This window comes from Thecamonas trahens (genome assembly GCF_000142905.1).
Source record: "Thecamonas trahens ATCC 50062 unplaced genomic scaffold supercont1.18, whole genome shotgun sequence".
NCBI classification, from domain to species: Eukaryota; order Apusomonadida; family Apusomonadidae; genus Thecamonas; species Thecamonas trahens.
Genome location: NW_013657662.1, coordinates 414,257 through 432,127, shown reverse-complemented (window position 1 = coordinate 432,127; position 17,871 = coordinate 414,257). Strand labels below are relative to the sequence as shown.

Here is a 17,871-nt window from a genome sequence, read left to right as displayed (position 1 = left end):
ACCTCTCGCCAGCCAAGCCTACTACAACTCAAGCACTGTCCAGGTTGACAAGACGGCACAAACCACACCGTAACAGAGGAGCAGTTGTGTGTTCTTGACCTTGATATGGATCCCTACGCCCATCAGCGGCTCTCGGAGCGTGCAAGGAGCTCGGCGGCGAGCTCGAGCAGCCAGGCTGCGGCAGCTGGACAGAGTCGATTGGCCCAGAGCGAGGCCAACTCCATCCTGGCGCGTATGTTGGATGTAGGCTGGGATTCCGGCGTGAGGGATTGGTGCGGGCGTGGACTCATATGGGCGAAGCGGGATGATGATGGTGATGGTGATGGGGTGGGTGATCACGACCGTCACCGTGGCCGTGACCGTGACTATGACGGGGCTTGGCGATGGTGATGGCGATGGTGATGGCAACGCGTGACTGTGATCGTGGCTGGGGTTGCAATTTGGATGTGTGGCCATGGCTGCTCCGGCTGCGAGTGCAGGGCTGGATGCCAAGCTGAAGAACTTGCAGAGCGCACAGGTCGGACAGGCGCAGGCCACCGTGGTGGGTAAGTAGATCAGAGAGTTGCAGGTGTGTGTGTGTGGGGGGGGGAGGAGGAGGTAGGGAGGGAGGTAGCTGATCTTACGCATCGGGAACGAAACGGGCTGATGCAGAGTCGAATGAGCTGACGTACGAGCGGAAGCAGCGCGGCTTGGAAAGCCACATTACTGGCGAGGGAAACACGGTCAACTTTCACACCAGACAGGGTGAAAACTTCCAGGTCACTCCTGATGCGCTGCCGTCGCCATCGGCTGCGGCTGCTGAGGAGGCGATTCCGATGGACGACGAGCAGATCTACTCGCCGTCGTGGACCGAGAGCCTGCCCAAGGGTACCTCGATGATGGAGACTGTCATCAACGGACGCACTGTGCGATACCTGTCCGACGGCGCCGGAGCAGTGTCGTCGGAACTTGCCGCCGACGAGCCGCGGTACATGCTGAAGTCGGGTGGCAGCGGCGAGTCCGAGTCGGTAGCGATCGCAGGCCACCCGCTCCACGGCGATGCCATCTTTGTTGCCGGTCATGTCCAGCACCCGCGGACGAAGCGCCGCGCAGAAGACACGCCAACAACCGCCAGCAGTGTATCAGCATCTTCAACCGCCGTGCCGATGGACGACGAGGGTGAGGAGCCCGAGGTCGATGCCGCCTCCCTCAATCCTCGTCCCGGCAAGCGCACCAAGCCGCTTGACTAATCACAGCCCCCCCTACAACCTCAACCACACCACCCTGTAGATCACATCAACACCAATTCAAACTCTGATCGAGCCATGTTTGCCGACCGCCGCCGCGCTCGTCGCCCGCCGCCCACACCGCCCACACCGCCCACACCACCACCACCACCTCACGCCCCCCCTTCTTGCCCGGTACCCCATGGCAAGGGCTAGCACGTGGGCGTGCAACGGAGCACTGTCACGTGTGCAGATGGTGACACTCGACTTCTCTGACACGCTGGCCTACATTTGCGCCTCTGTGGGGAGTCACTATGGCGAGGCCATGGCAACCGCTGAGCCAAGTCGACTTTGGTGGATGAGGCAACCCGAGGTCATTGCACTGCTCGATACTGCCTTTTTTGCGGCGTACAAGGCGACTGATGCGTCACTGCCCAACTTTGGTGCTGAAGCTGGTCTTGATCATCATGGATGGTGGTGGGAGGTGGTGAGTGCTACCTTTGAGAACGGGGTCCATGCTGCTCATGATGCTGGTCTTGTCCCGGACTCGCTCTCGGCCCATGCTGCTCTGGGCTCCATCAACAGCCTCCTTATCAATGACGGCCTGTTTGATCATCTGGTCACGCACTTTACTACCTCGGGTGCCTATGCCATGTACCCCGATGTTGAACCTGCGCTTCGCGAGCTGCGGGAGATCAGGCTGCCGGCGACTGGTGCCCGCCCGATCCTTGGTGTCGTTACCAACATGACGTCCAAGGTCAACGACACCCTCGCCTCGCTCGATCTGGCCAAGTTCTTTGACTTTGTGGTCGACTCGCACTCGGTCAAAGCGCCCAAGCCAGATCCGGCCATCTTCGCTGTCGCAGCCACCCGCGCCGCTGACGCCGCCGCCGACCTCGGTTTGCCGTGGCATGATGCCGACAGCGATGATGAAGTCATCACTGCGCTGCATGTGGGAGACTCCATGGCTGACTACCATGGTGCAATTGCGGCACCGGGCTTCTCCCCTCTCCTCATCCACCGCACAGACGCCCGTAAGGCGGTTCCGCCCTTTGTTGAGAAAGATTGTGTTATCCACACGCTGGACGATCTTGTAACTCGCTTGCAAGCGCTCACTGAGGCGAGGTAAGCCCATACACCTTGTCAATGTTGATATGAGAAGCAAAGTAGAGCGGCTCGTCGTTGATGTCGAAGACGCTGTTATCGGTGGTGACCTCCATCTCGGGAAGAAGTCCCAGGTCATTGCATGCCCCCTCCACATTTGTACTCATCGAAAAGTCGAGGAGTGGCGGGGATGTTCCCTGACACGTTGGCGTAGCCACTGCCGTAGAGGCAACGGACGCTGTCGTCGGGCTTGGCGATGGTGGCGTCTGGAGTATCTGCTGGATGTTCATGGGCCACACACCTGGAACGTCATTTTCCAAGCCCGGGATCCCCACGGCAAGCAGGGCGGGGCCGTGTGTTGGGCAAGGCGAGGCCAGGAGAGTCTGCATGAGTGAGACGTCGTTGGGCATGGGCTCGTACGGGGCAGCAGGTGGTGTCGTTGGCACAACCTGTTGCGGCATCACGTCATGCTGCACACCCGAGCTTGTGTCGCGCATCTTCTGGGCTCGGCCTGAGAAGTTGTTGGCGATGGTCGTGATTGTTGACTTGACCTCTTCGACGGTTGGCGCCAGGCTAATCTCGATGGCCATGTCGTTCTTACCAGCGTTAGCAGACTTCTTCTTCTCGCGCTTGACTTTGGTGTGGTTGGCGCGATGGTGACGAACGGAAGCCTCGGCCACAAACCTCTCGATGGGGACGCGGCCGGTGGTGATGACTGCCTCCATGCCGGCCGCGCGGCGGAGGTCGTGGTTCTTGTCAGGCCGGGAGACTTCGCCCACGACTCGGACGCTCGGCTCGAATGCGTATCCCTGGACGATGCCTGCGCTGACATCTGGAGTCAGGAGGGTGCTAGTCGTCCTGGCCGGGAGCGACGAGTCTGCGGCAAGAAGGGACCGCAAGCCGAGTGTGAGCTGGTCGATTGTTGCAGCGGGCATGCCGTTGGTTTTCGCCATAATGGCCTTAGTGAGCGCCGCCTTCCGCGCGGTCCTCGTGGCCTTGTCCATGGTGTGGGGGAAAAGGACTCGCATCACCTTTCCGAACATGTTGCGCTTCCCCTGATTTGGGGCACGGCCACGCGACGTGGGTTTGGTGCGGGCCTTGACCATTGTTTTGTTGTTCTTACTGCGACGTACGTGCGATTGATGAGGGACCAGGTAATGATGTGTGATACCGCAGGTAGGGAAGCGCTATTGGAGGCGGTCGCGGTGCTGTTTTATCTCCTCGCGAGAGTGCAAATCTAAGGCCAAAAGTGCAATCGGGCGGTTGCAGTTTGGTGTGACGTCGTGGAGGAACAAAAAAACGGCGAAGGAGGAACGCGTCGAGCATTTCGGTATTCGCCACACTCTTCTCGCTCTCCTTGCCTGGTATGGACATCGAGAGCCAGCACAGGCAAATTACCTTTTCTAAAAGCTTGGCCTTTGAGAAACACAATGTCAAGGGCATGAGGAAATCTTTCTCAAAGGGGAACCCACAGCCCGCGCCCGTGGTGGAGATGTTGAGCATGCCGACTTCGACAAAGGCCGAGTCGACGTCACACTCGGTGACGAATCGAGTAATTGAGCTGGCAAACCCGGAGCCGTTTGCAGCCACGCACTTGCGAGTGCACCTTGTGGACAGGAGGGGCATGCCTGTCGATGTCTTTCGAGAGGATCGCCATCGTGTCTGTCAGCGACCGTCACTCGCCTTCAATGTGGTGAGCCAGCCTTGGATGGCTGCTGCGCTTCGTCGGGCCGACAAGCTGCGGGTCGTCGGGCCGGATGCAGGCACTTTGCTCAACATTTTCCGGCAGGAAGAGTCACACCGCAACTTGCCGTTTGTGGCCAAGGTGACGATCGAGGGCACACTTGCATATCTCTTCCTCGACACTTCTGAGAACGAGGTGCAAGTCTCGCTCCTCGTCGAGCACGTCCCTGCGCCTGCAATGTCCGCCGCTGACAAGCATCTTCGATATGTGCCTGATGAGCGATTCGGGGCGCAGTTTAGCATGATGAAGTTCTTTTCGTTTGTCGACAATACCGATCCAATCTTGCGGTCCATCAACAGCGCTGGTTGGGTCCGTGCAAAGGGCACGATCAAGCACGTGCACAAGCGGCAAGGCAAGATCCTGCCCAACAAGTCCAGGCCTGTGGTGCGGGCTAAGATCATGCTCGCCCAGAACGCAAGAAAGGTCTTCTCCCAAGAGGCAAAGGCACACCGCGAACGCAGCAAGGTCACGACCTCGCGCGCGTCACCCCGAAACATGAGCCCGGCCTCGCCACAGTGATCTCACCGCTTCCATCACCACTCGTGTGCGACGGGTCGTCGTCAATACACTAGCTGATAAGCAAGCACATGGACATAGGAAGCAAACACACTAATCTGCCCGATCCCCCTTCCGCCTCATCATCTCCCGTCCCCCTCCTTCCGCCCGTCCCTCCGACTGCCACTCGACACTCAACTCCGGTCTTGACAGGGCCAACGAGCCGAGGCCAAGCATGGGCAACGCGGCACTGAGGGCACGGGTGGAAACACATGCGGCTGCGCATCAGAGGCTACAACATGCTGTGCTGGCTGGTCGAGTCGGGACGCTGACCCGAGCTCTGGCGGCGGCAGAGGCCGCCGGTGTTCCGCCAGGCCATCGCTTGGTCGCCAGGGCCAGGGAGGCTTTGGCAGAGGCCAGCCGACGGAGAGAGGCAGCAGAAGAGCAGCTGAAGGGATGCTGCCAAGAACTGGGGGAAATCGGGATAGAAATCGATGCTGAGCCGCTCATTGATGCCTTGGAGCTTGCCAGGAGCGCTGTCATCAACGCCATCGCTCCGCGCCAGGGCTTCGCCGACAACGATCCTCAGGTGGCAGAGCTCATCGAGATCGCAGGGAGAGCGACTGTCAACTTGTTGTTGTGGGATAGGCCGCTGACTTTTAATCAGCTGAAGCGGGCGAATGCTGTTGCCCTCAGCTTTGGCTTGTCGCACGATGACGATGAGGTCGTCGCTGCGTTGCGCAAGTGTCTGGCCGCTGAGGCCACTCGCGAGCCACCGCCCTCATCCGAGAGTGTTATGAACATGGTGGCAATGGCTAGGTCCAGCCCACGGGCAGCCGAGGTTGAGGATATTGTCGTCGAGCTCGCGGAGCGGATCCACATCCAAGTCTACGACGAGCTCGGACAGGCCGCGGCGGCGCGGGATATAGATTGCCTCCGTAAGTGGCTCAAGGCTGTCAGCGACATGCGGCTAGTGCCGGCAGGCCAAGTCCAGGAGCAATTGTTGGCCGGGCCGAAGCCCAGCTGGCCGATCTCGTCCGCGAGCTCCTGGCCGAGGCTCACGAAGACATGGAGCTCGATCGCGCTCGCGAGCTGGCAGCCCTGGCGTCCGAGGCCGGCTTGGACCCGGCCTCAAGCCCAGTGCTTCGACAGCTGCAGCACATCATTGACGCCATCGAGCGCGACGCCGCCGTCCTCAACGTACTTGAGCCTGAGACCGTCGAGCTCGACGACATCACCCACCTGGTCCCGCCTGGCTCAGCGGCGCTAGAGATGCAGCGGAACCAGCTGTTCGAGCTCGGCTCGGATGCTCCGTGCGGAGTGTGCAAGGGCGAGGGAAAACTCACTGCCGTCATCGACGCCGAAGGCATGCGCGCCAACAAAACGACTCGGGTTGCGCTCACTCCTGCGGGCTCGATCGACTTTCCCTCGCTCGTCCGTGCCAACTCGGGTCAGGTTGCGCCGGACTCACCGACATCCAGCTGCAGCTCGACCGATGACGCCGGTCCATCGACCGCGCTGCAGCTTGAGCAAGTCTGTTGGATGTGCCGCGGCAGCGGGCGGACCTCGCAGTGGGTCGATTCGCTGCAGGCGCCGCCGGTCCTCGACGACGACGTTGTTTGTCTCATCTGCTGGGGCCCAGCGCAGTACGGACTGGCCACTACATGCGATCATTTTTACTGCGAAGACTGCATCGAGCGCTCGCTTGACTCGATGCTCGAGCTTGGCCAGTTTCCGGCCTACTGTCCGCAATGCCGCGCCGACGCCGGCGCCGAGCTGCCGGTCACCGGGCGCATCGAGGAGAAGACGCTGACCTTTCTTGCTCGCCGGGCCGTCATATCAGACGACATTCGACTGCGGGTTATCCGCGAGCAGCGCCGTGCCGCTGGCGAGGCGCTGCTCTTTGCATGCCCAGCCGAGTGCGGCAACGTACTCCTCCACCGCGAGCCCGAATACTCGCTGCGGGTCGGCACCGACGGCACTGACCGCCGCCGTGTCATCCGCCCGGGCATTTGCCGCTGCGGCGCCCTTGTCTGCGTCGAGTGCCACGTACTCGTCGCGCCTGACGAGCTCCATGCCTGCGCTGAGGGCGCCGATGTCGACGAAGCAACGCTCACCGCGCTGAGCCGGACCGGCAAGCGCTGCCCGTGCTGCGGCACAAGCATCGAGCGCGTCTCGGGCTGCAATGTCATCCTCTGTGGCAACAATGCACACGGTTCCATCGTCGATGCCGTGCGCAAAGGCGGCTGCGGCTTCCAATTCAACTGGGACACTCTCGAGCCGGTCTCCAGCACCTACATCGGCGTCGACGGTGAGTCCAAGAACGGCATCGTCTCGCCCGAGGAACAGCGCGAGGCCATGCGCATCGCTCGCCGCGGAGCCGTCCCCGCCAGCTAGAACTCTGGCTCCGGGTCGGACGCTGCCTTCCAGATCCGCCAGCAGCACCCAAACGCAAGGATGGGGAGAATACCTGGGACAAGAAAGCCGACCAGCGCTAGCTGCCTGCGGACCCGAGTGAGATCGGTGAGCTCAAAGACGGCCATGTCGGTTGCTGCCACCGTCATGTTGTCAAACTTTGCTGTTGCAGCCGAGATTCCACGCCCAAACCTGTTGGAGGTCGGAACAAAGGTGTGGATGTCGCGCCGGCCGAGGTTGAGGTGGTTGGTCATCCCGGTGATGGCCGGGACTCTTGCCTGGCAACTCGATGTCGGGCAGCCGACGACCCACAAGGCCACCGTCCGCACACCGCTACACCCGGGAGGAGGACAGGCAGGAACCAAAGGCGCCATAGCGTAATGAGTCTTCCCCTTTTGCTTGCCCGATTTGAACCGAACGCGGACACGATACTTGGTCAGGACCTCGTATGACGACGGCTCCAGATCGGCCCAAACCACAGACGGCGAGAGCATGGCCTGCATCTCGGCGCTTCTGGCCTGCGGCAACGGGCCGCGATAGACCGCCAAAAATGTCGAAATCCAGAAGGTGAGATATGCGCCGCCGACCATGATCGCCACCATCAGCGGGCCAAGGACGCACATTGCTGTTCCGATTCGCGAGTCCGAGTCAGCCTCGCGAGCAATCGTGCCCCAGATCAGGCAGTAGCTCACCACCAGCATGGCAGGCGGCATGGACAGCGCGAACACTGCCCCGCCATCTGCATAGCCGATCGAAAACGCCATGGTCCAGGTCACGATCCAAGTCAAGAGTCCGCAGCCAACCAGAGCCTTGATCATCCGGCGGGTGTTGATGGCAACCCATAAGCCGTCGCGATACCGCGCCAGCGCTCCGGCACCTGCAGCCAGCTCCTCCTCGGTTCCAACCCCATCTGACTCTGCTCCCCGCTGAGTCCACCCTCGTTGGACGCAGCCCTGTCATTGTCAGAATTACGATCTGTCCCCCTGTTGCCATTCCGCGGCCCAGTCCAAGCAAATCGCGAGCTTTGCGTGGCCACCGCCAGCAGCGGCAGCTCGATGTCATCATCACCTGCCGGGCAACCACCTTGCGGAACAACAGACACCGAAGGAGGCAATGCAGCCATGCCCCCCCCCCACCAGCTCACACGTGATTACCTTCCCTAACTTCCAACCACAAGCTCCGTCGACTTCCCCTTCTCTCTTCTCCTCTCGCGCCACAAAGGATGAGATGAGCGATAAGCACCGAGGACCAAGGCTGCGTTTCGAGTCGCTTGGCAGACAGCCGACCAACCGACCAGCCAACCCGCCGACCACCGACCCATCACCGAACCTTCCTTTTTCATTCAGTCACAGGGAGCGCGAGCAGATGGAGAAACGGGAAACGGAAAGCGTGCGTGCGCAAGGGGGTAAGGGGGGGGGGTGGGAGCGCTTGGACGTACTTGTCGTGACAGCTCTCGTTGACGTCATCATGGCTGCAGTGGGACGGACCGAGCTGATGGCGGACGCGGACGCAGGCAAGGTGGAGATGAGGGTGTGTGGTATGGTCAAGAGCCTTGCGCAGGCATTTCGTGTTTGGCATTCTGGGAAGAGTCGTGGTGGAGAAGGCGATGGGGATGATGATGGCGGACAAAGTCGGGCGAGTGATGGCGATGGCTTTGATCCGCAGGCAGTACTCGAGGCCATTCGGGCACGGGTTAATGGATGTGTGGAGGTGGATGACGAGTTGAACGCACCCTCGGTGGGGCTTATCCTTGGCTCGGCGATGAATGAGAAGATGCGACTGGGGATGGGGAGCGACAATGGCTTTGTCCCGTCGGTGGTCATTGTCTTGATCACCGATCCGCTCGACATTGACTCAAAGTGGATGACCTTTGTCGACAAGAAGCTCCCGCCCCGCATCACCTTTCGTGTCTTTGATGCGCTCTACAAGTTCAATCCCATAGCAGCACCCGTCGAGGCCTGAGTATCTCCTTCCACCAGCCAAGGCAATTGCGGTCTCCCGCGCTGTCTCAGCCCGAGCTCCGTCATGGCGAGTAAGACCACAAAGAGCTCAACGCCAACGTGACGTAGCGATGTGAACTACTCGAGACCAGGAAAGTAGCACGGATCGTCCTCCTTCTGGCGGTACGTCTCGCGCTCGTTGCGCAGCAGTTCTTCCTTGCAAGACTTTGCCAGCGAGACGATGGGCGTGACGATATCGTTCTTCTCAAACTCGGGGTAGTTGGTCCAGTACTCGAGCCACTCGCGCTTGGTGATGGTGTCCGACTTGTTGGTGTTGATTTCATCATACATCTCCTCCAGCACAGGCGAGACCTTGGCACAGTCCTGCTCCATGCATCGCCCCACCATGACCCCGCCATCGACGTTCATCACATCATCGACATCATCCGCAGCACCATCACCCAATCATCGACATGGCCAGCGCCATCACCATCACCCCCACCGGCACCACCAACCATCGCCCCACCACCACCCCACCATCGCCACACATACAAACACACTCACATAAGTCACATGCCACTTGCTGTCCACAGTACGCCCTACGTGTTGTTCGGCCGCGAGAAGGCAGCCCGAGAAGGCGGACAAGGGGGACAGGGAGGGGGGGGTCAGGTGGTGGAGGCGGGACGGGGACACGCCACGTACCTCCTTGGACAGGTTGCCTGCAGATGCACCAGCGTATTGGACAAAGACCTTGAAGGCTGCTGCCAGCTGCTGCTTCTGCTCTCCAGACGCCATGGCCATGTAGAAGAGTCAAGAGTGGCGAGGTCCGTCTGTGTCCACACCGCCTGGTGCCCGCCCACAGCTCAGCGTACCGTTCCACAGCCATACACACGGCGGTAGCGAGTGATACGGAAAGACAAACAAGTTCATTGGTCTGGTACAACACGCAGTTGATGCAGTACAAGTCTAAGCGAGGCCGACGACTGGATCGCGCTCAAACTTGGCCGCCCGCTCGAGGACGGTGAGGTAGTCGAGGTCATCGACGCCATTGGCCTGGACGGTGCAGTGCGCACCCTTGAAGGCCGCCTTGACCGACGACGACCACATTGAGTACCGCATCTTGTCAACCCGCGTCGTCCGCCCAGGCACCCACTTGATAAGCAGGACCTTGAGCCGTGAGCCACCGGTAGTCGTCTCAAAGGCAAAGTTGTAGAAGATGAACCGCGGCGTGTCGTCGCGGAGTGAGTTGACAAACTCCTCGTACGCCATCGTCTGCCCGTCCGGACCGGGCAGGTGCGTCTCACCGAGAGTGATGCTCTCGCCGAGCACCAAAGTCACAAACGCGCCGCCACCGGCTCGCCGCAGCGAGTTGAACGCCTCGATCGCGTCGTCGGTTGCTTCGAGCTGGGCCATGCTGATCAATTGCCGATCTACTCTTGGGATGTGTACCTACCGATGCGACGGCCATCCCGCCAGTATCGGAGCTGGTTTTGTCCCCTCCTGCACCAGCTTCCAGCGAACCGCCTCCGAGTCTGGCATCCTTTCCCTGAAACCGCTGCGGTGCCCACTTCGCATGAATTCGGCAGCGCGCGTCGTCTGCTGATGGAACCAAGGTTCCTCGCCCGCCGTATAGCCGACCTGCATGCACGGGGAAAAAACGGAGCAGCCGCAGTTCTCACATCAGTGTGTGCACAATGGGCGGCAGCGGTGCTGCTCGGATCTGCGACAGATCCAGGCTCGCGTCCAGCTCTTCATCGATTGCCCCAATCATGGCCCTGTCCGACTCGTCGTCCAATAGCAAGACAGAGTGTGAGTGATAGAGGCTAAGCAGCGAGGGGGAGGGAAGGAAGGGGGGAGGAGAACAGTTAGGGCACACATCAAGAGCATGGCGAGGACGTACACATTGTCGCCACGGAGAATGTAGACTCCAAGCGGGAGGGTGGTGACACCAGCATCGAGCGAGTACACCCGCTCGTGGCACTCGTCGAGCACCACGTTGGTCACCTGGTCAAAGGCCTTGAGCACCCCCTATTGCCCCGCCCACAGACCCACATTCAGCATTCGCCCGCGCCCGCATCAATGTGGTGAGTCTCATCTGTTTGCCTTCCTTCTTTCCCTAGCCTGCGTTCCCCCTTCCCCGCCAAGAGCCACTGCGCCACCGCAGCCAAGTTGATCACGGCCACGATCAGTCCGCTGCAGTCGCCACAGCCAAGGCCTTTTCCTGACCCCCCCCCCCCGCTCCCCCACGTAGCATACCACAAGCACACGACCATCATTGGTGATAACAGACACAGTCTGGTGCAGGTACTGGTGCAGAAGAGCCATGACAAGATAGGTATATCACTTACAACACGCTCAACGCCTTGGTCATGACAAGGCTCAGTCCTGGCGGCGCAGGACGGCGACTCGGTGGAGCCAAGGACGAACCCACCATACCTCTGTGCAAGGAAACACCGCACACACACCACTCCCTCCCTCTCTCCCTCCCTCCCGCCCCGCCCCACCACCAGCTGCATCGAGCCAGGAAGCGGGGTGGCGGTGGCGGTGGTCAAAGCTCGTACTCTCTGTGCCCCCCCCTCCCCCAAGGCTCGGACAGCTCGCGCGCAAAGGATGGAGGACGACTCGGTCCTGGCCGATGTCATGCGGCAGGTGATGGAGATGGTGGCTGGTGCTGGGCCGCGCGGCATCCAGCTCTCAGTCTTGCCACGGCTACTTCTCACTCGGAACATTGAGCATTCTTCACCGGAGCTCCGTGGCATGTTCTCGAGAGTCGGCGACAGAATCATGGCTCTGGCGCGGGAGAGCTCAGGCAACTACCCCATTGCCGTCGTCAACAACTCGGTTCTGGTTGATCCCAAGCATTTTCACGCTGCACAGTCGCATTACGGCAACCGTAGCGGGACCGCGCTCTCGCCGTCGGCGCTCTTTGCTCCCTCTGCTCAGAGCGATGGTGAGAGCGAGTTGAGCTCGTCATGTGACGACGCAAGCCTCATCATGTCATGCAGCTCAGAAGGCGAGGCCGTGAACGCCGGATCAGTGACTGCACCATCGTCCAAGCTTCTCCTCCCCAAAGCACCGCTGCCTCGAGGACCGCCACGCAAAAAGCAGCGGACGCTCGACATTGTCCGCGGCGCCGTTTCCATCAAGCGCGTCATCCGCAAGAAGCGCCGTGTCCGCAAGAAGGCGGTCGATGGCCTGAAGGCAACAGCTTCGACCAAAGGAAGTCGAACAGAAAGCTCCGCAGCGGGTGAGAACGGCAGCGCTGTGCCTGCTCACTTATCACGCAAACGCCGCCTGCCACAGACTGACGACCTGTTCAACATCTTTTTGCCGGGCGAGTTTCTGTTTGTACCGCATGCGCCTACGGTCAAGCCTGAGCCACAAGCTGCGCAGGCGCATAGCCCGGGCCGGTCACCTGTTGCGCGGAAGAAGCGCAAAGTCAAGCCAACGCCAAAGAGGCCGGTTGCCATCATGTCGTCGTCATCAGAGCGCTCTACGTCTGGCGATGGATCGCCAGGCTTGGGCTCGAGCTCGGACTCGAGCTCAAGCTCGTCATCAGCTGACTTTGAGCCGCTGGCGGTGGCGCCGGTGGCCAAGGACGAAGCCAAGGACGCATTTTTATGGCTCGACGATGACAATTCGACGGTGGCGCCGGCGGGCGGCCGTTCCATCCGAGAGGCAACCCAGCAGCGCTCGTCGCATGGCTCAAGCATGGTCCTCCGCATCTACAAGCCGCACGCCCTGTTCTCAGGCTCTGTCCGCGAGAACGTGCGAGCGCGGCCCGGTGTGGCCAAACCGGAGGAGGCCAGGGAACTGGCCGACCACCTGCACTTTCTCATGCATCGCCACTTTGGGGCGCGGTACTGTGCTCCGCCGCAAGGAAGGCCTGCATGCAGCGTGCCAGACGACCCGTACGACGCCACTGTGGTGCGCGGCGGGCTGTTCCTGCGGCGCGCGCGGTCGCTGCGGCGGTCGGCCCGCGGCGGCCCGCCCGATTGCTCGCACATCCACAACGTGACGTTTGGCGACACCGACTCGGACTCGGACTCGGAGGGGCTGCACACGCTGGCGGCCATCAACAACGGCTCAGACAACCGTCTTGCCGTCCGCGGCGCCGCCGTTGACTCTGCCGACGCCGCCCCGTCGTACGTCTCGCTCTCGCGATTGTACGCCAACCTCCAGGCCGCGCCCGGTACCGCGGCCTACCCACCGCGGGCCCGTCCCACACATTCTGCGCCGCGGGCGCCCTCGACCTTTGCTCGACTCTCCGGCGCATCGCCCACACGCGCCCCGAGCACAGTCCCGCAGCTGCCGCGCACCACCCGCATCCACGCCAACAACCCGCGCCACTCTGGCGGGCAAGACGACGACATCAGCGGCAGTAGGCGCAATGCCCGCCTCAAGATTCATCACCGTGAAGCCAGTCTGCGTGCCCGTTGGTGATAAACTGATGACAATACCCCCAAACGCTGTGCCTGTCGCATGTGCGAGGTACCAGGCAACCGAGCGAGGCGTCCCCCCCCCCGCGTCCTGGCCACCTCACGCTTGTCACCACCTCACGCTTGCCCCCCCGCCACCGGCATGAACACCGACCTCGCTCACAGCCCGAAAGTGGGCGCGTGCCTTGTGGTTGTGGCCTTTGTGCTCGGACGGTGGATAGAGTCGTCGACGGCATGGCTGTGGCTAGTTGTCCTGGTGGGTGGGAGCCTGGCGTGGCTGGCCAGGTCGGGCCAGCTGGCCGGCGAGCGGGCTCTGCAAAGGCAGGCGGCATCGCTGATGGATCTCAAGTTTGAAGAGTCACGGCTCGAGTCGGTGGAGTGGCTCAATGTGGTGCTCCAGCGCATCTTCAATGTCTCGCACATTGCGTTTGATGAGTACATGCGCGAGACGCTCGATCCGTGGCTCGAGTACTACAAGCCGCCCGGCTGCTCCGAGTTTCGGTTCTCCCGCTTTGAGCTCGGAAAGCGGGCGCCGTACATCAAATCAGTTCGTGTTCATCGCTGTTCGGCCGACTGCCATGACGCGGTTGCCGAGTTTGATACCTTTCAGCTCGATCTGGATCTGGAGTATCGTGGCGGCGGCGTGTCGGTGGCCTCGGCCAAGATGGGTCTCCTCAAGATCCCGATCTCTATCAAAGATCTGTCGATTGTGGGCAAGGTCCGGCTGATCATAACGATTGACACCGAGAACTACGTCCGGATCTGCCATGTGTCGTTCCTAGGCAAGCCCGACATCGATGTGACCATCAAGCCGCTCAAGGGCGTCGACCTCCTGGGCGTGCCGGCGCTCTCGGGCTGGCTCCGCTCGCTCATTACTAACGGTGTGGCCGACATGATGTCGTGGCCGAAGCGGTACACTTACGACGTTGCCGACTGGGCGGTGCCCACGCCCGATGAGCTTGTCCGCAAGCGCCTGGTTGTGACCATCCGTGGCGGACGGGCGCTACAAGGCGTCGACTCATCTGGCACGTCGGACCCGTTTGTCGTCCTCCGCCTCGGTGCCGAGGGTGAGCAGCACAAGACCCGAGTGATTCAGTCGGCGTTGGGCCCTGTGTGGAACGAGAGCTTTGTGTTCTACATCACCGACGTCCGCCCGCTCTCACTCTTCCTCGAGGTCTACGATGAAGACCGGCTGCTGAAGAACACGCTATTGGGGACGGCCACCGTCGGCTTGCAGGCCGAAGTGGACACCTACCGCGTCAAGAAGTCAGTGAGCGTGGCGGCCAAGGCTGACCTCGCATCGCTGGGCACGACAAGTGTGCCGGCCGACAGCATGACGCTCGACGACGCGTCGGCGCTGCCGGTGGGGAGCGATCCCGGCCTCGCCTCCAACCACAAGGGTAAGGCCGAGGCCGAGTCAGAGGCGTACGTGGCCGAGGCTGCCGCGTCCGAGCTTGGGCCCGTCAAGCCTGCGGAGCCTGTCCTCGAAGTGACGAAGTGGATTCCACTCGAGCAGGCGGGCTCTGGCGAGATCCAGATCTCGCTCAACATGGAAGTGTGTTTGGCCGAGGTTGCTCAGCCAGGCGTGCTCTCGGTTCGACTCATCAAGGGCGACTCGATTGCCACGACCAAGTCGCTGATTCTGGGCAAAAAGCCGACGTGCAACCCGTACGTGGTATTCCGCGTCGGCGACGAGGTCCACTCGTCGGCAGTCAAGAAAAAGACGTCGGATCCTGTGTGGGAGGAGACGTTCCACATTGCCGTCGACGACGTGGCCACCCAGCAGCTGTTCATCATGGTCAACGAGAAGGAGACTATCGGGCGCGACAAGCCGCTTGGTGACGCTGTCATCAACATTGCGACGATTGTTTCGGAGCTGCAGGGCCAGCACTGGATCTCGCTCCACAACACCGAGAGCGGGCGGCTGCACCTGGACATGACGTTCACGCCACATACTGGAGCGAGTGCCGGGCTCGCGACCAACGATGAGGCCGGCGCAAGCGGGTCGACGCCCGGTGCTAGCGGAACTTCGGCTGTTGAGGTACTGGGCACCCACTCGACGAGCGAGGTCGGCTCGGGCTTTTCCAAGCACGGCTGGCTGGATCGGCGGTCAGACATTCGACACGTGTGGGCGCCGCGCTGGGTGACTCTCTCGGCCGACGGGCGCGTCCTTTACTACTTTGTAGATGAGCAGAACCCGGAGGCGCCGGCGTTCAATAAGGCCAAGGGCCAGGTCCTGCTCAAGGGTGCGACGCTGCTGCACACCAACTCGACGATTGAGACGTTCAAGGATGGGCGTGCGGCGACGTCATTTGCCGTCACCGATACTCGGAAAACGTTTTACTTGTCGGCGGCGACGGTTGAGGAGCGGGACGCGTGGTGCGAGACGCTGTCGCAGGCCATCATCGCGGCGTCCCGGTGAGGCTCAGGCGCGGGGCTCGCCGAGGACGCGGGAGGACCAGTCGTTGGCAAAAACGTGGTGCGGATCAAAGGCTGCACGCGCAGCCTGGAACTCGTCCCAGCGCGGGTAGAGCGCAGCCAGCTGAGCCGCATCATGGGTAAAGTACTTGCCCCAATGCGGCCGCCCGCCGCGCTGGGCGGCAAAGGCCTCAAAGAGGTCGTAGTACGGCTTGGGATCGAGGCCGTAGAGGCAAGCGGTGATGTGGATGGCGGCGCGCGAGTAGTTGTTGGAGAGCCACAGCTGGTCGGCGGCAACAAAGCGGATCTCGAGTGGCATGTTGAACGCAAGGTCCGAGGCTTCAAGCTCGGCGAGCAGGTCGTCCAAGACCTGCCTGGCCGACTCGACCGAAAAGGCAATCTCGAGCTCAAAGTGGCGGATGAGAACCGGGATGTTGAAGAGAGCGTCGGAGCGATCGACGGCTACACGCTCGCCGAGGATGGCGGTGAGGCACCGCATGGTTGGGCCAATGACGGACGGGAACCACGAGGTGGCCCACAGGACGGCATTGACGACGTACTGCTGAATGACTACGTTCTCGAGGTAGCTGGCAAGGCCCGTGGTCGACGGCACGCTCGGATCAGTCCGCCGGTAGACAGAGAGCTGGGTGACGCCTGTTCGCGGAAAGGTCCACAGCTTGAAAAACTCCTCGGACTCGATGAGCTCGTCGACATGGTCGAGGACATAGTCCCAGGAGACGGGGTGCTCGATCTTGGTGAGCTTAAAGAGCGGGACGAGTTCAAAGGTGATCTTGGTGATGATGCCGAGCGAGCCGAGCGAGAGGCGGACGGCGTCAAACCAGCGCGCGTCGTCGCACGATGGACCGTTTGTGACGACCCGGACGTTGCCCGCGCCGTCGACAATCTCGACGGCGGCAACGTAGTTGGAGAGGTTCTGGTGGCCCGGGCCGTTGGAGTGGGTGCCGGTAGCAATGAGACCGCCAGCAGACTGGGCGGCGACCGAGGGCAGGGCGGCAAAGGCGAGGCCTTGCTCGGCGAGAGCATCCTGCAGCGCCTGGAAGCGGATGCCGGCCTCGACAGTGACGTGCGCCACAGCATCGGCCGAGTGGATGGAGCACGGCGGGAGGTCGGAGGCAGCCAGCAGCAAAGCATCCAGCTCGTGAGAGGCCTCGCTCCACTCGGGAACAGGGAGGTCGTCGCCGACGCCGTCGGGAACAAAGACGCCGAGCGAGTCGTCGTCCGAGTCAAAGAGCGAATCATCGGCCGAGAGCACGCCGTCGTCGTCGCTGGCAAAGGCATCACCGTTGTCGAGCCACACAATGTTGAGAATGGCATCCATGCGATCGAGCGAGACCATAGTGGTCGATGAAGCCATGGCATCGTTCCACGAGTGACCGGCACCAACAACGCGGAGGGAAGAGCCGGCAGCGAGAGTCTCTTTGACCACTGCTACCACATCGGCCACCGACTCGGGATAGACCACAGAATTAGGACGGAGGGAGACCTCGCGGGACCAGTTGCGGAAGCGGAAGTAGGTATCGAGAGAGAACGAGTATGGGTCAGGCTGGGAGAGGACGTGGATGACCAGCGCCACCAGGCAGAGCCCAAGGCCGTAGCCAAAGTAGGTTGCCAGTGCGAAAAGCATGTTGCCGACAAATGAGAGAGGAGGGGGGGGGGGGGGGGAGAGAGAGAGAGCGATGTGCGATGCGATGGCGGTGTAAGGGGCGGGGACGAGACAGGAGGAGGCAGTGAGTCGGATGGGATCGGGGCGGAGATGGGGGATGTTTGACTTGTGATGCTTGAGATACGTCTTGATCTTAGGATGTTCGGTGTGGTTGCGATGGTGATGATGGTGATGGTGATGGTGATGGTGATGGTGATGGTGATGGTGATGGTGATGGTGATGGTGATGGTGATGGTGGCTGGTGGCTGGTGATGCACCACTGTGGAGTGAGTGAACATACCATAGACCACAGACCACACAGGACAGGACAACAACCACAGTAGCCACACCTGTCGCTGGTATACTACTGAAGTGTACCTACAGAGCCATGGTATGGGCGTCTGAGAGGGAGGAAGGAGGAGGAGGAGGGGGGAGGGGCGGACACCGC

General features: G+C 61.4%; 12 protein-coding genes across 12 annotated transcripts; 6 read left to right on the top strand and 6 right to left on the bottom strand.

Annotated features, from left to right (window-relative positions):
- Nucleotides 1–454: 454 nt before the first annotated feature.
- Nucleotides 455–1,242, top strand: AMSG_04525 (uncharacterized protein; the record flags this gene model as incomplete). Its single annotated transcript, XM_013903407.1, has 2 exons — nucleotides 455–545; nucleotides 652–1,242. The coding sequence occupies 2 exons, from the start codon at nucleotides 455–457 to the stop codon at nucleotides 1,227–1,229; spliced, it is 669 nt and encodes a 222-aa protein (XP_013758861.1). The 3' UTR covers nucleotides 1,230–1,242.
- Nucleotides 1,243–1,437: 195 nt separating this feature from the next.
- AMSG_04524 (HAD-superfamily hydrolase) lies at nucleotides 1,438–2,398 on the top strand. The gene has a single exon (XM_013903406.1). It carries the CDS (start codon nucleotides 1,459–1,461, stop codon nucleotides 2,332–2,334), a length of 876 nt encoding a protein of 291 aa, XP_013758860.1. The 5' UTR covers nucleotides 1,438–1,458; the 3' UTR covers nucleotides 2,335–2,398.
- A 197-nt stretch (nucleotides 2,399–2,595) lies between these two features.
- Nucleotides 2,596–3,313, bottom strand: AMSG_04523 (uncharacterized protein; the record flags this gene model as incomplete). The annotated part of the gene is made up of 2 exons (XM_013903405.1): nucleotides 2,596–2,610; nucleotides 2,708–3,313. The coding sequence occupies 2 exons, from the start codon at nucleotides 3,311–3,313 to the stop codon at nucleotides 2,596–2,598; spliced, it is 621 nt and encodes a 206-aa protein (XP_013758859.1).
- Nucleotides 3,314–3,344: 31 nt separating this feature from the next.
- Nucleotides 3,345–4,675, top strand: AMSG_04522 (uncharacterized protein). Its single transcript, XM_013903404.1, has one exon. It carries the CDS (start codon nucleotides 3,676–3,678, stop codon nucleotides 4,570–4,572), a length of 897 nt encoding a protein of 298 aa, XP_013758858.1. The 5' UTR covers nucleotides 3,345–3,675; the 3' UTR covers nucleotides 4,573–4,675.
- Nucleotides 4,676–6,212: 1,537 nt separating this feature from the next.
- AMSG_04520 (uncharacterized protein) lies at nucleotides 6,213–8,022 on the bottom strand. The gene has a single exon (XM_013903403.1). The coding sequence runs from the start codon at nucleotides 7,779–7,781 to the stop codon at nucleotides 6,942–6,944; it is 840 nt and encodes a 279-aa protein (XP_013758857.1). The 5' UTR covers nucleotides 7,782–8,022; the 3' UTR covers nucleotides 6,213–6,941.
- Nucleotides 8,023–8,430: 408 nt separating this feature from the next.
- On the top strand, nucleotides 8,431–8,925 carry AMSG_04519 (uncharacterized protein; the record flags this gene model as incomplete). The annotated part of the gene is made up of 2 exons (XM_013903402.1): nucleotides 8,431–8,481; nucleotides 8,629–8,925. 2 exons carry the CDS (start codon nucleotides 8,431–8,433, stop codon nucleotides 8,923–8,925), a joined length of 348 nt encoding a protein of 115 aa, XP_013758856.1.
- On the bottom strand, nucleotides 8,861–9,712 carry AMSG_04518 (uncharacterized protein). Its single transcript, XM_013903401.1, has 2 exons — nucleotides 9,606–9,712; nucleotides 8,861–9,287 (listed from the first exon to the last, which is right to left on the bottom strand). Exons 1-2 carry the CDS (start codon nucleotides 9,702–9,704, stop codon nucleotides 9,042–9,044), a joined length of 345 nt encoding a protein of 114 aa, XP_013758855.1. The 5' UTR covers nucleotides 9,705–9,712; the 3' UTR covers nucleotides 8,861–9,041.
- A 157-nt stretch (nucleotides 9,713–9,869) lies between these two features.
- On the bottom strand, nucleotides 9,870–10,316 carry AMSG_04517 (uncharacterized protein; the record flags this gene model as incomplete). Its single annotated transcript, XM_013903400.1, has 1 exon — nucleotides 9,870–10,316. The coding sequence occupies one exon, from the start codon at nucleotides 10,314–10,316 to the stop codon at nucleotides 9,870–9,872; it is 447 nt and encodes a 148-aa protein (XP_013758854.1).
- Nucleotides 10,317–10,578: 262 nt separating this feature from the next.
- Nucleotides 10,579–11,228, bottom strand: AMSG_04516 (small nuclear ribonucleoprotein splicing factor; the record flags this gene model as incomplete). Its single annotated transcript, XM_013903399.1, has 3 exons — nucleotides 10,579–10,678; nucleotides 10,804–10,931; nucleotides 11,160–11,228. 3 exons carry the CDS (start codon nucleotides 11,226–11,228, stop codon nucleotides 10,579–10,581), a joined length of 297 nt encoding a protein of 98 aa, XP_013758853.1.
- A 194-nt stretch (nucleotides 11,229–11,422) lies between these two features.
- AMSG_04515 (uncharacterized protein) lies at nucleotides 11,423–13,370 on the top strand. The gene has a single exon (XM_013903398.1). The coding sequence runs from the start codon at nucleotides 11,514–11,516 to the stop codon at nucleotides 13,344–13,346; it is 1,833 nt and encodes a 610-aa protein (XP_013758852.1). The 5' UTR covers nucleotides 11,423–11,513; the 3' UTR covers nucleotides 13,347–13,370.
- Nucleotides 13,371–13,484: 114 nt separating this feature from the next.
- Nucleotides 13,485–15,706, top strand: AMSG_04514 (integral membrane single C2 domain-containing protein; the record flags this gene model as incomplete). Its single annotated transcript, XM_013903397.1, has 2 exons — nucleotides 13,485–15,588; nucleotides 15,633–15,706. The coding sequence occupies 2 exons, from the start codon at nucleotides 13,485–13,487 to the stop codon at nucleotides 15,704–15,706; spliced, it is 2,178 nt and encodes a 725-aa protein (XP_013758851.1).
- AMSG_04513 (FAD-linked oxidoreductase) lies at nucleotides 15,582–17,405 on the bottom strand (the record flags this gene model as incomplete). The annotated part of the gene is made up of 1 exon (XM_013903396.1): nucleotides 15,582–17,405. One exon carries the CDS (start codon nucleotides 17,403–17,405, stop codon nucleotides 15,768–15,770), a length of 1,638 nt encoding a protein of 545 aa, XP_013758850.1. The 3' UTR covers nucleotides 15,582–15,767.
- Between the last annotated feature and the right edge of the window lie 466 nt (nucleotides 17,406–17,871).

Bases quoted from the DNA above. Each gene is read 5' to 3' on its own strand.
- AMSG_04524 (XM_013903406.1), top strand. From the start codon at position 1,459: ATGGTGACACTCGACTTCTCTGACACGCTGGCCTACATTTGCGCCTCT.
- AMSG_04520 (XM_013903403.1), bottom strand. From the start codon at position 7,781: ATGATCAAGGCTCTGGTTGGCTGCGGACTCTTGACTTGGATCGTGACC.
- AMSG_04522 (XM_013903404.1), top strand. From the start codon at position 3,676: ATGGACATCGAGAGCCAGCACAGGCAAATTACCTTTTCTAAAAGCTTG.
- AMSG_04518 (XM_013903401.1), bottom strand. From the start codon at position 9,704: ATGGCCATGGCGTCTGGAGAGCAGAAGCAGCAGCTGGCAGCAGCCTTC. The intron at 9,288-9,605 runs GTACGTGGCGTG...TGCATGGAGCAG, and splicing joins CAGGCAACCTGTCCAAGGAG to GACTGTGCCAAGGTCTCGCC.
- AMSG_04515 (XM_013903398.1), top strand. From the start codon at position 11,514: ATGGAGGACGACTCGGTCCTGGCCGATGTCATGCGGCAGGTGATGGAG.